At 34.1% G+C, this 13,567-nt stretch overlaps 1 protein-coding gene across 4 annotated transcripts in view; it reads left to right on the forward strand.

The window, feature by feature from the left end:
• The window catches only part of NF1 (neurofibromin 1), a 240,837-nt gene that overhangs the window by 86,760 nt on the left and 140,510 nt on the right, over positions 1–13,567 (forward strand). For all 4 annotated transcript variants that reach the window (XM_046677878.1, XM_046677879.1, XM_046677880.1 and 1 more), the window contains 2 exons: positions 2,382–2,510; positions 10,795–10,929. In XM_046677878.1, the coding sequence (XP_046533834.1) occupies positions 2,382–2,510; positions 10,795–10,929 (264 nt within the window). The remainder of the gene's footprint in view (positions 1–2,381; positions 2,511–10,794; positions 10,930–13,567) is intronic.

Here is a 13,567-nt window from a genome sequence, read left to right on the forward strand (position 1 = left end):
AAATATTCCACTGTTTGTTCTTAAGAAATCGGAAAGTCTATTTACTATTTGAATTTTATTATAATGTAAGCTTTTGTCAGGTTCTAAAATGGTACTCATAGTACTGTCACCTTTTTTATTATGGCTTACTGTAAGAGATGAATTATAGTTATAAGATCTATATTATGTACTTAATCTTTATAAGCTTCCGTTGGTTAGATTAGAAATGTTGTCGTAATTGGGAAATTAAAGAAATAATGTACACGTATATGAACCAAATATCTTAACCATCAGTGGAACGTGCTATAGCTGGTGTAGTACTTAGTATTCTGTTTTTTTCCCTATGGTAGTTTATCATTTATGGCAATTTTTTGGCAGTTTACTTAAGGATAGTTCACATATTGAGAATGAGATTATCTCTTTCCACTGACAGGTTTTGGTTGAAGAAATTATTTCGAAGACATTTGAAAATTTATTTAAGTAATCTCTTGAAGAATTGCCACATGGTTTGCTCATATTGTAAAAGTATTGCCATTTGGCAAGAAACTTAGTATTTTCAAGGAAAAAAATAATGTCTACTTTAATTGATTAGTTTCAGAAAGTACACATTTAGTAACTGCTCAAAACACTAAAATTTTTACCAACTACATGATGTCTAGTTTTTAGTGGTTAATTTATTTTAAAGTGTATCTTTAACTTTTACTTTAAAATGATTATAAACAATGGCAGTTCTCAAAATCACTGAATCTTAAGTTAAAATCAAGTTATTTTATAGGGTATGTCTGGTACCATGATATCATTTCAACAGCTATCAAAATGATGTAATAATTTGGATAGGGTGTTATAATGAGATGCGTATCTCTTTAGTTATTAATCAGTTTCTGACAAGATATTATGGAGTCAGTAGAGTGAGGAGGACAATTATCTTAATGGATTTTGTGACTTTTCAGCCTCTGTTACTTTAAGTGTTTACCATAGGCTGTATAAGTTAGTAAATACATGGAAATCAAGCTGTATTGATTGCTTGGGCAAGTCAGATGACCAGATTGACCAAAGTTTAAAAATAACCCATTATATAACCAAACTGAAACTTGATTATTTACTAGGAATTAGCTTAAGTAAAGTAAGAGTTGAGGGAAAAGCAGAAACAACCATACTATCCCCAAAAATGTATTTTTTCACTCACAGCTTTGGAGTCCTTTCCTAAATGGAATTCACTATTTGAATTATATATTGTAAATTGGTTGTATAATTTGCCATCCAGTAAATAGAGTTCATAATCCAAATTTTGGGGTTAAAGTAATATAATACTTATAATACTTATAAGGTAATATAATACATATAATATCATACTACTCAAAATATTCTGAGAATTATGGGTGAAGAAATTACATGTTGAGAATTTAACCAGCTTAGTTTTGAATAAGAAGGATCCTGGGAATAGGACGTGAAGCTGTTAAATCACCCTTGTCTACTAGGTCGATTGTTCTGTCAGGTGTTTCCTATAGCAGGAGTATTACAAACTGCAACCATGTATTTTTAGGTCATCCCATTCCTTCCATACTCTCCATAGGTAGTGAAAATTCATCCATTCATTTTTATATTAACTGGTAGACAGAGTTTATAGTTTCAGTGATTTTCATATTTGTCAATTTTCATAGTATAATAAACTAGTTTTGAAGAAAAAGTTAAAGAAACACTTTCAAATAAAATAGGCCCTACAAAGTAGAATCAAAGCTAACCAAGTTAAACTGAAATAGAAAAATATTTACATAAAATAATTACCTTTAAAAAATATTTAGCTATGATCAGTTTGTCTTTGTGGTGATCATTGATCTTTTCACATATTGTGCTGTCATTGCTTATCAGTTTAAGATTATAGGTTTACTAATAGCTTTATCTCATTTACTAATTTCATGTTGTAATTATCATTGTTTGTAGGCATATGAGTAAATGGTTTGCCATTGTGTTGAACCACTAATCTCTTTTAAAGCTTTGATAATAGCATTCTTACCTGGGAAAATATATACCATATATGCATATGTTTCTGAAATGTATAAAACATTAAACTTAAACAAAAGAAAAAGATTGGCTGCAGAATTAGCTTTCTAAAGACTCTTTGTTTTTCAGATTCACTAACTTATCAGTGAGAAAAGACAGTCTCTTATGCTCTTGCAATGGGCAGTTTGTCTCGTGTTCATTATTATGTTTTAAAATACATGTATGGTTTAGTGTTTGAATTAAAGATATTATTTGAAGACTTTGGAAATCATGGTGTGTGTTTGCATGGTCTTAGAAAGTTTCTCACAAAAAGGTAAAACATAAAACTACGCTGATAACCAGAGCATATAACTCATGCAAATTTGTACTTTTCCTTTCTTATGGTCTCTGTTTTCCTCCAGTCTGCACTGGATTGGTGGCCTAAGATTGATGCCGTATATTGTCACTCAGTTGAACTTCGAAATATGTTTGGTGAAACACTTAAAGCGCTGCAGGGTTGTGGAGCACACCCGGCGATACGCATGGCACCGGTAAGATTAATCAGGGATTGAATCCCATCTCCTTCCCATTGCATTTTCGGTGTCTTCGTTCCATTCCTGCTGTTGTATTTTGGAAAATCAAATGAGTCTCTCCTTTTCTATAAGTATAGTGGTATGTTGTGTACTGCAATATTGTTGCACTACTAGTTAATGATGTTTGTTTTCCACCATTTCAGCAAGCTGAGCTCACGTTTCTTAGAGAAATTTTCTCACAAAATGCTGTTAAAACCTTAGTGTCTCTTTTTCTTTCCTTTTTTTTAGTTTCTTTAACTGTTCCTTATGAACCAAAATATTTTGATTTATCAGCTCCTCGTGTTTTAGGGATGAGTAAGGAAAACTGACTCCTGGGTTAGAGTGAATGTTCCTACTAATGTAGTTTTGCCCATTGACTGCTGAATATTGCACATAGGAAATTTGAAATAAAATTTTCATTAAAAAATATTTAATATTTCAGCAAACGTGCTTTAAGCATTCAAATATGATAGGCTCTTTGATATTGAAGTTTGTGTTTAAAGTTATTAAAAACAGGTTGTTTTCAAATTAGGTATTCTAACAGATTAATACTCAATATGGAATTTTAAAACTCATATGGAAGCAATTTGAATGGATGATTACAGTATTGTAGCAGTCATTTCGTGGTATTTATGTATAGCAAGAGTATTACACATGGCAACTCTAGACATTGATTGGTGGTACTTTGTCTTCTGCTTCTTATTTTCTGTTTTTATTGGCTGCTGTTGGTAACATGATCAGATGCCAACCAGTCACTGTTTTGTATGGCAGTGGGCTTCTGTGGCTGTGAGTATGACCCATTGTAACTACCTCAGAAAAGTCCTTGGTTACTTTGACTTTTCTGTGTATAGTTACCATTATAGTCGCATCATGTCATTTCAAATGAAAATGTAACATGTTTTTACCAATTGGCTCTTTTTAGTAAATTAGCTATTTCACACTCCTTAGATAACTTAATGGCTTCCTCCCTGGCATGCTCCTCTTTTTCCAAGTTCTGTTAGTCAATAAAATATTCTGGTTTGATACAGTTGTAGTTCACTCTTATCCAGTTGTCAGTAATTGTTTCTGAGGCTTGTTTATCTTAGATGTTCAAATAGAGAAGTTTGCTATACCATATTTTGGGATTATTTAGCTTAAAATTTATAGCCAAAAGAGCATGGCAATGATGTTTTATTAAATAAGATGCAAAGTTATTTTTTGGTTGACTTTCTGTAATGCCAAGTACTTAATTTTTTTAAAAATTGAAAATTTCAATCCAAGTGTAAGTTAATTGGAGTTAAGCATAAATAATAGCTAATTAAATGTTAACTATATGTTTTTTGTTATTTTTAAAAAATTATGTGAGGTCATATGGCTTACAACATTGTGTAAATTTAAGGTGTATATCACTATATTTCAGTTTCTGTATAGACTGCATCATGTTCACCACCATCAATCCAGATTTTATGTGTCACCATACATATGTGCCCTTTACCTCTTTCACCCCGCTCTTCTCCTCTGGTAACCACTAATCTGTTCTCCTTATCTATGTGTGTGTTTGTTTATCTTCCTCATATGAGTGAAATCATACAGTATTTGTCTTTCTCTGTCTGACTTATTTTGCTCAGTATAATACCCTCAAGGTCCATCCATGTTGTCCCAAATAGCACAATTTTGTCTTTTTTTTTTTTTTTTTTTTGCAGCTGAGTAGTATTCCATTGTATATATTTACCACATCTTCTTTATCCACTTATCCACTGATGGGCACTTGGGTTGTTTCCATGTGTTGGATTGTGAATAATGCTGTGATGAACATAGGGGTACATAAATCTTTTTGAAGTATTGATTTCATGTTCTTTGGATAAATACCCAGTAGTGGAATGGCTGGATCATGTAGTATTTCTATTTTTGATTTTTTGAGAAATCTCCATACTGCTTTTCATAGTGGCTGCACCAGTTTGCATTCCCATCAGCAGTGTATGAGGGTTCTCTTTGTCTCCACATTCTCTGCAACACTTGTTATTTCTTGTTTTGTTAATTATAGCCATTCTGACAGGTATGAGGTGATATCTCATTTTGTTAATGTGGCATATCACATTGATTTGTGGATGTTGAACCATCCCTTCATCTCTGTAATAAATCCCACTTAATTGTGGTATATGATCCTTTTAATGTATTGCTGTGTTCAGTTTGCTAATATTTTGTTGAGGATTTTTGCATCTGTGTTCATCAGTGATATTGGCTTGTAACTTTCCTTTTTTGTGTTGTCCTTGTCTGGTAGTATCAGGGTAACGTTGGCCTCGTAGAACGAGTTAGGAAGCATCCTGTCCTCTTAAGTATTTCAGAATAGCTTGAGAAAGATAGGTATTAAATCTTCTGTGAATGTTTGGTAGAATTCTCCAGAGAAATCATCTGGTCCTGGACTTTTGTTTTTTTGGGAGGTTTTTGATTATTGTTTCAATCTCTTTACTTATGATTGGTCTATTAAGATTCTCCATTTCTTCTTGATTCAGTTTTGGGAGGTTGTATGAATCTAAGAATTTATCCATTTCTTCTAGGTCATCCAATTTGTTGGCATATAGCTTTTCATAGTATTCTCTTAGAATCCTTTGTATTTCTGTGGTGTCCATTGCAATTTCTCCTCTTTCGTTTCTGATTTTATTTATTTAAGTCTTCCCTCTTTTTTTCTTAGTGAGTCTGGCTAAGGGTTTGTCAGTTTTGTTTACCTTTTCAGAGAACTAGCTCTTAGTTTCATTGATCCTTTCTGTTGTTTTTTAGTCTCTATTTCATTTATTTCTGCTCTGATTTTTATTATTTCCTTCCTTATACAGACTTTGGGCTTGCTTTGTTCTTTTTTATAATTCTTTTAGGCATAGTGTAAGATTGCTAATTTAAGATTTTTCTTGGTTTTTATGAGATAGACCTGTGTTGCTATAAATTTCCCTCTTAGTACCACTTGCTGCATTTCCTAAGAGTTGGTAATTTGTGTTTTCATTTTCATTTGTATCCAGGTATTTTTTTATTTCTCCTTTGATTTCTTCATTGATCCACTGGTTGTTGAGTCACATGTTGTTTATTCTCCACGTTTGTGATTTTCTGAGCTTTTTTCTTGTAGTTGATTTCTAGTTTCATACCATTGTGGTTGGAAAAGATACTTGATATGATTTCAGTCTTCTTAAATTTATTGAAGCTTGCTTTGTTTCCCAATGTATGGGAATGTCTTTGAGAGTGTTCCATGTGCACTTGAGAAGAATGTCTATTCTTCCGTTTTGGGGTGGAATAGTCTATATATGTATCTATGAAGTCCATCTGGTCTAGTGTTTCATTTAAGTCCACTGTTTCCTTGTTGACTTTCTGTCTGGATTATCTATCCATTGATGTAAGTGAGATGGTAAAGTCCCCTACTATTACTGTATTGCTGTAACTTTCTCCCTTTAGGTTTGTTAATAGTTGCTTTATATACTTTGGTGCTCCTGTGTTAGGTGCTTATATATTAATAAGTGTTATGTCTTCTTGTTGGAATGTCCCTTTTATAATTATATAATGCCCATCTTTGTCTCTTATCTTTTTTATCTTCAAGTCTGTTTTGTCTGATATAAGTACAGCTACACCTGCTTTCTTTTGCTTGCCATTTGCTTGGAGTGTCATCTTCCATCCCTTGATTTTGAGCCTATGTTTGTTTTTAGAGCTGAGATGTGTTTCCTGGAGGAAGCATATTATTGGATCTTGTTTTTTAATCCATCCAGCCACTCTGTGTCTTTTGATTGGTGAATTCAACCCATTTACATTTAGAGTGACTATTGATAGATGAAGAATTAATACTGCCATTTTATCTTTTGTTTTCTGGTTGTTTGATATTTCCACTGTTTCTTTTTCCTTGTATTTCTGTCTGCCATTTCAGTTGAGTGGTTTTGTATGATTTTTTTTTTCTGTTTTCTCTTTATTTATGCTTTGTGACTCTGCTTTGATTTTTTGTTTTGTGGTTACCATTGGGTTTGCATAAAAGATCTCATAGATGAAATAGTCCTTTTTCTGATAATCTCTTATCTCTAATAGTCTATCCAGGTTCCATCCCTTTCCTCTTCCTCTTTTGTGTTTTTGTAGTCACAAATTCTTCTTTTTTGTTTCTTGAGTTTGTGACCAAATTGTATTGGTTATAGTTATTTTTGTTGCTTTCTTTGCTTTTATCTTTATGTTATAATTAAGTGTTTACTAACCTATTCTGATATAGAGCTGCAATTTTCTGATTCTGTCTATTTATTTCCTTGCTCAAGGTTTTGTAAACCTTTTCTTTTTTGTCTCATATAGGAGGACTTCTTTCAAGATTTCTTCTAAGGCAAATCTAGTGGCAATGAATTCCCTCAGCTTTTGTTTATCTGGGAAAGCTTTTGTTTCATTGTCATATCTGAAGAATAATTTTGCTGGATAGAGTATTATTGGCTGATAGTTTCTGTCTTTCAGTATTTTGAGTATATCATTCCAGTCTCTCCTAACCTATAGGGTTTCTGCTGAGAAATCTGCTGAAAGCCTGAGGGGGGTTCCTTTGTAGGTTATTTTCTTCTGTCTTGCTGCCCTTAATATTTTTTCTTTGTCATTGGCTTTTGACAATTTTAATATTGTATGCCTTGGAGAAGATCTTTTTCCAGTAATGTAATTAGTAGTTCTGTTAGCTTCACATACTTGCATGCCCAGTTTCTTGCCCAGGTTTGGGAAGTTCTCGGCTATTATTTCTTTGAAGAAAGGATCCTCTCTTTCTGGGATACCTATAATCTTTATGTTACTTTCCTAGTTGAGTTGGATATTTCTGAAAGAACTTCTTCATTTTAAAAAAATCTTAGTTCTGTCTACTCCTCCACCTGCATCATTTCTAGATTTCTATCCTGAAAGAAAAAAATTCTCTCCTCCATATGGTCTGCTTCATTTTTAATGCTTTCTACATTATCTTTTTTTTTTTTTTTTTAAGATTTTATTTTTTCCTTTTTCTCCCCAAAGCCCCCTGGTACATAGTTGTGTATTCTTCGTTGTGGGTTCTTCTAGTTGTGGCATGTGGGACGCTGCCTCAGCGTGGTCTGACGAGCAGTGCCATGTCCTCGCCCAGGATTCGAACCAACGAAACACTGGGCCGCCTGCTGTGGAGTGCGCGAACTTAACCACTCGGCCACGGGGCCAGCCCCCTTTCTACATTATCTTTTATCTCATTGTGTTCTTCATTGGTTTGTTTTTTTAGTTTCAATCTCTTTGGTGAAGTACTCCTTCTGTTCATTAATTTTATTCCTGAGCTCATTGAGCTGTCTGAGTTTTCTTGTAACTCATTGAGTTTCTTTATGACAGTATTTTGAATTCTCTGTCCATTAGATTGTAATCTTCTGTGACTTCAAGTTTAGTTTCTGGAGAGCTGTCCTTCTACTCCTGTTCTGCAGTGTCACTGTAGTTCTTCATGGTGTTTGATGAATTGATCCTCTGCCGGCACATTTGCGGTAGTAACCACCTTTCTTATTTGAGTATGGCTTTGGTTACTTTGGTTCTGAGCTGCTTCTGGTTGCTGCTTACAGTCTCACTTTAGTCTCAGGTGTTGCCTTCGAGTTGACCAGGCTGTGAGCACTTCTGCTGCTTCCAGGGTCACTTGGGTCTCGTATCCCTCCACTGGCTCTCTGCAGGCTCTCCACAGGCTTGGACCCTCCTGCCCTGTGCACCACCTGTGCTGCTGCTCCTGGGTTGTCTAGGGATGCTAGTTACACCACTGCCAGGCTGCTGGAATGAGTAAATGAATTTCTACTTGATCTGCTTTTAAAACCCTCCTTCATCTGGTTTACTTCTCTTCTGGCAAGAATTCAGCTTAACACTTTTTTCTTCAATTAAAATGACCATATGAAGATCTGATTTTAGTGTCCAGATGTGGTGTAATAATTGCTGATCAGCCTTTTTCATATGAACGTTGAGCCATAGATTCTCCATTTTGTATTTTTGGAGTATTTTTAAAATTTGAAATATTTGTCTTAGCACTAATCATTTACTATTTTAAAACTGAGCTAGCCTGTTAATTAATAGTTGTATGAGTTTTCACAAATATGTATAATTTCTGCACATTTTGCTTCTTTTTTTTTTTTTTAAGATTGGCCTTGAGCTAATATCTGTTGTCAGTCTTTTTTTATTTTTTCCTTCTTTCTCTTATTCTCCCCAAAGTCCTCCAGTATATAGGCGTATATTCTAGTTGTGGGTCCTTCTAGTTGTGCTACGTGGGATGCTGCCTCAGCATGGCCTGATGAGCAGTGCTAGGTCCACACCCAGGATCTGAATCAGTAAGACCCTGGGCCCCTGAAGTGGAGCATGCAAACTCAACTATTCAGCCACAGGGCTGGCTCCACATTTTGCTTCTTAAAGGAGATCCTGGCCCAGCAAATGCTTCTTTATGCCTATAAGTAGTCCTGGTCTTAAATAAGTTAACAAATGATTTGGGCCCTTAATAGACACCTGAACACTCTGACTCATGAATTTTTTCCTGAGCATGACTGTCTCTCTTTGGCAGAAGCACATGTATTACTTGGATTCCTACTGATATCTGCAGTATGGAAGATCAATTCATAAATTAATGAATGATTATTTTTCTTACATTTCTTGTTAAGAAATATATTTCTTCCTTAGCAAGTTATTCCTGACTTTACATAACCCACTAATGGTCATTAATTAAGAGGCATTTGAGTTGAAAAATTTATTTGAGCTTTTCCAGTCTTATATTCCAAATTTGGCAGCCATGCTGAAACAAATGGATATGCTGATACGTGAGATTGAGGTGGCATAATTAAACTATTATTACTTTTTGTAAATGATTACTAAATAAGAGATAATTCTTATGTCTACTGGTTGTTCTCTGATCTGTGTTCCTGTGCAATGGCTGCATTAGGGAAGAGCCATTATGCTTAGTTACATCTTAGTAAATAAATTTGTTCAAGGAAGGTTTCACCTTGATCTAAGGTGTTACCTTGACTTAGAATGAAAAAAAAAGTTTAATGGGAACAATCAGTAAAAACAGAATTTATTAAATACCTTTGGTAAGACATTTGTGGTGGGATTATAAATATAAAAGCAAACAGTATTTGTAGTTTTGTTTTCTTTTCTATGGTGACATTCTTGAGCATTTATGTGTACATTAGATAGCTATTCCTCCCTTCAGAGGACCAAAAATCTTCAGTGTTCTTGGGCATAATTAAAATGCATTTCTCACACTTAGACTGAGAATAGTGGCTGTCTGTTATAGACATGCATCTCCACTTTTTTACTTTTGAGAGACAGCCTCTTTACTTGGACATTTTTATTATGGGTGCATAGATGCTGGATATTCTCCCATTCATGTATTTGCGTAATGCTCCCATAAGGTGTACATATCAAAACCAGGTATTTTGTGTCCTTTTAAAGGAAAAGGAAAAATGTTTTATAAGAGTAGAGAGAAAGTTGTTATTGGATCTAGAATATAATTGTTGGATTTTTGGTTGAAAAACATCCATAATTATAGTATCAGCCCAGCGTCTATCATAGTATCTCTGTAATTGAAATACATTTTCCATGATTTAATCTTTCTCAAAGAGTTCTTTCTCTGTTTTATCAGTGTTCTTCAGGCAAAATACATGCATTCTGTAACTTGAGAGAGATGCCATGCCATTGAAGGAGAAACAAAACTTACAGTTAAACTGTTAAATATGGAGATTGTCTGTATAGCATATTGCATCAATTCTAAGAAGCACTTACTTTTAGTTCTTAACATCTCTGAAATTGGGAGTGCATCTTATTTGTTCCATATGGTTGACAGTGGTTTTTCATTCTTGTATAAAATAGTGGTGCATCTTACAATTGATAATGTCATAGATTCTATGGAATATTTATGTATATGTTTGTGGAGTAAATATTTGTTAAATGAGTTGCTCAATGTGTGTGTTTCTGAGAGCTATAGACTAAATATTTTATCCCTAATATTTTCACATTTTGGAAAGTTGTTTTTTATGTAGGAGTCAACTTGATATTAAAGCTTCTGGTATTTTAATAGATTTTCACTTAAACTTTATTAGATAGTTTATATAAGAATAATATAAATATTGCAAAAATAATTTTCATTTGTTTTTTAAGCTTAATAATCTTACTATTGATTGCTTCTAGTAATACCATTTGGTGATATAAAATGTCTATTTTTTCAAAGCTTTTTTATAACAGATTTACTTTTAAAAGTTGGATAGCTATTATCTTAGTTCTGATGTCTGATTCTTACAAAGGGATGTCATGTTTTTGTTTTTAGAGTCTTACATTTAAAGAAAAAGTAACAAGCCTTAAATTTAAAGAAAAACCTACAGACCTGGAGACAAGAAGCTATAAGTATCTTCTTTTGTCTATGGTGAAACTAATTCATGCAGATCCAAAGCTCTTGCTTTGTGTAAGTATTTTTTATGAAATGCCTTGAAATTATTACACTAACTTAGTTTGGTTTAGTTGGAATGCCAAGACCTTGAAGATAATTACTAGCCAAAGACCACTTACTAATCCTTCCTGATCATGCTTAAAATGTAAGACATCTCTAAAAAACTAACTTAGAGAGAATACTACTATAATTAGATCAAATTTCGTAGCTTTTCTTCTTAATTTGCCTCATCATTAAACTAACGTACTTTGGTGAGATCTTCTGTCCTTACTCTGCTATCAGATTATTTTGTCACTTAGGCATTATCCTGGAATGAGGGTGGAGGTAATGAAGTAAACATAAACGAGAGTGCTTTCTGCATCTGCACAGTTGGTTTTTTTAATCTCCAATTGCTATGGCCAAACCATTAGCTTTTCTGTCCCCCTTTCTTCCTGTCATCAGCCTTCTATCATCACTGGCTTTGGCTACAAGTACTGTATGTGAAGGAGAAGGAGATGAAAAAGGATGTGGTTAGCACTCAGATATTGTCATAGCTCTGCTCTTACAGCCTCAGGAGGTGGTAGATTCCTGAGAGCGTCACTCCAGTCCAGAAAATAATTAGTAACTAACAGATATAAATGAATGATAGTTATATTAAGTGGTTGAAAGCATGGGAGCTGGAGACAGACTAGCTGTGTGATTTGGGTGACTTGCTTAACTTCTCTGTGCCTTAGTTTTCCCATGTGAAATACTACAATGATAATAGTTCCTACCTCAGAGAAGATTGAGATAGTACATGTCATGCTTTTAGGCATAATGCATAATAAATAGATAATAACCACTAAATAAATGTTAGTATTATTATTTATAAACTACAGTTAACATTAATATTATTAATGCCCAAAATGTAACAGTTATATATTGTGAAGTTCATAGGATAGTATGTTTAATCTTTGTGGACTTTGTCCAGTCTCTGGAGAGCCCATCCAGAAAAATTTCTTACTGCTTTTATTCAGCAGTAGGCTTTATAAGTGCTAAGTTGCTTTCAATTTTGATGACATATTTTTCAAAGTACTATACTATAGGGGTTCATAACTTGATGTCCATAGTTTCAAGAGTTCTATGAAACCCCTGAAGTTTTAAAAATATGAATATCTGAGTATTTTTTCTGGAGAGAAATGAGAATGGAGAGAGACAGAAGATGGATTAGTGACCCAAAGGAAGGCCTCTGATATTTTGAACCCTTTGAAAAGCCCGTCCAAATTTGGGACTCTTAATAGAATAAACTGTTAGAACTTTGGCATGGAAAAATTCCATACAATATGTGAGTACAACCCTATAAAAATAATGAAATATCCTTTCTCCTCATTTCTTTGTTATGTCGCACAGGTTATTTGTGGTGTTATTTCATCATGCATATCATAAAATATATTAATGCCACTCTTTTTGGCCATGCTCAGGATCAGAGAATGCACTAAAGTCACTGGTGCCTTCTGTGTTAAATATTTTATTGTTCAAAGAACAAGAATTTTAACAAAACTTACTGTTTTCCAAGTTTGAAATTTAGCAAGCAGAAAAGGGTCATTTAAAATTGAAATTATTTGCTGCCATCTAGTGGTTAAACAACTTTTCTCAGAGTTACTCAAGGTAAGTTAAAAGAGTGAAAGATTCATTGTAAATATTTGATTATTTCATATTTTATGTATAAAAATTCTAAGTCTTAGTAAATAGGAGAAATGTAGAAATAACTATTAAATTATCTCAATCATGGTATTTTTAAAGTAACGTGATTTTATTGTCTTCCATCTTTGCCATCTCTATCCTAATCCTCCTAATTGCTCAACTTGCATCATCTCCTACTTGCCTCTAATCATTTCTCTGCACTAAAGTTATGATGATCTCTTTAAAAAGCAAGTCTTCTCATTTCCCCTGCCCAGCTTAAAACCTTTTAGTTGCAACTGCCCTTGGGATCAAGACGAAACTCCCTATAGACCTATAAGGTCGTGCAAAGTCCGACTCCTACCTACCACTTCTGCCACATCTGTCATGGCCTTTCAGTCCGTCTTACTCACTACATCCCTTCATACCTGCCCTTGCTCTTGCTCTTCCCTCCGCCTATGATCTGATTCCCTCTCCTCTTCACATAGTGATCCCGCTACTTGTAAGCTTGTTATCACTGCCTAAGGAAGCCTCCCTGACTGCCACATTTCCCTGTTACAGGTGCACACGGCAGCATGTGCCTTCGTGGTTCTTACCTCATGTGCAATTTTATACTTGTTAGTCTGATTATTGATGGTTATCTTTCCCACCAGACTACATCTCATCTTCTCTTTTACTTGTTGTGTCTTTGGTAGTCAATAAATATTATTGGGTTATTAATGAATGAATATAAATGTCAGAAAATAGGCTAACAGTTTTGAATTACAGATATACTGGGGTGAGGGCTTACCTTAATCATTATAATGGAAAAAGTTCTGTAATTAATAAAATATGGGCACAAGTTGCATTGGCCTCACTTAAATGAACCATATATTCTTTTTTTTTTTAGATTTTTTATTTTTCCTTTTTCTCCCAAAGTCCCCCAGTACATAGTTGTGTATTTCTAGTTGTGGGTCCTTCTAGTTGTGGCATGTGGGATGCTGCCTCAGCATGGCTTGATGAGCGGTGCCTTGTC

The sequence above is a fragment of the Equus quagga genome, chromosome 11, assembly GCF_021613505.1.
Source record: "Equus quagga isolate Etosha38 chromosome 11, UCLA_HA_Equagga_1.0, whole genome shotgun sequence".
NCBI classification, from domain to species: domain Eukaryota; kingdom Metazoa; phylum Chordata; class Mammalia; order Perissodactyla; family Equidae; genus Equus; species Equus quagga.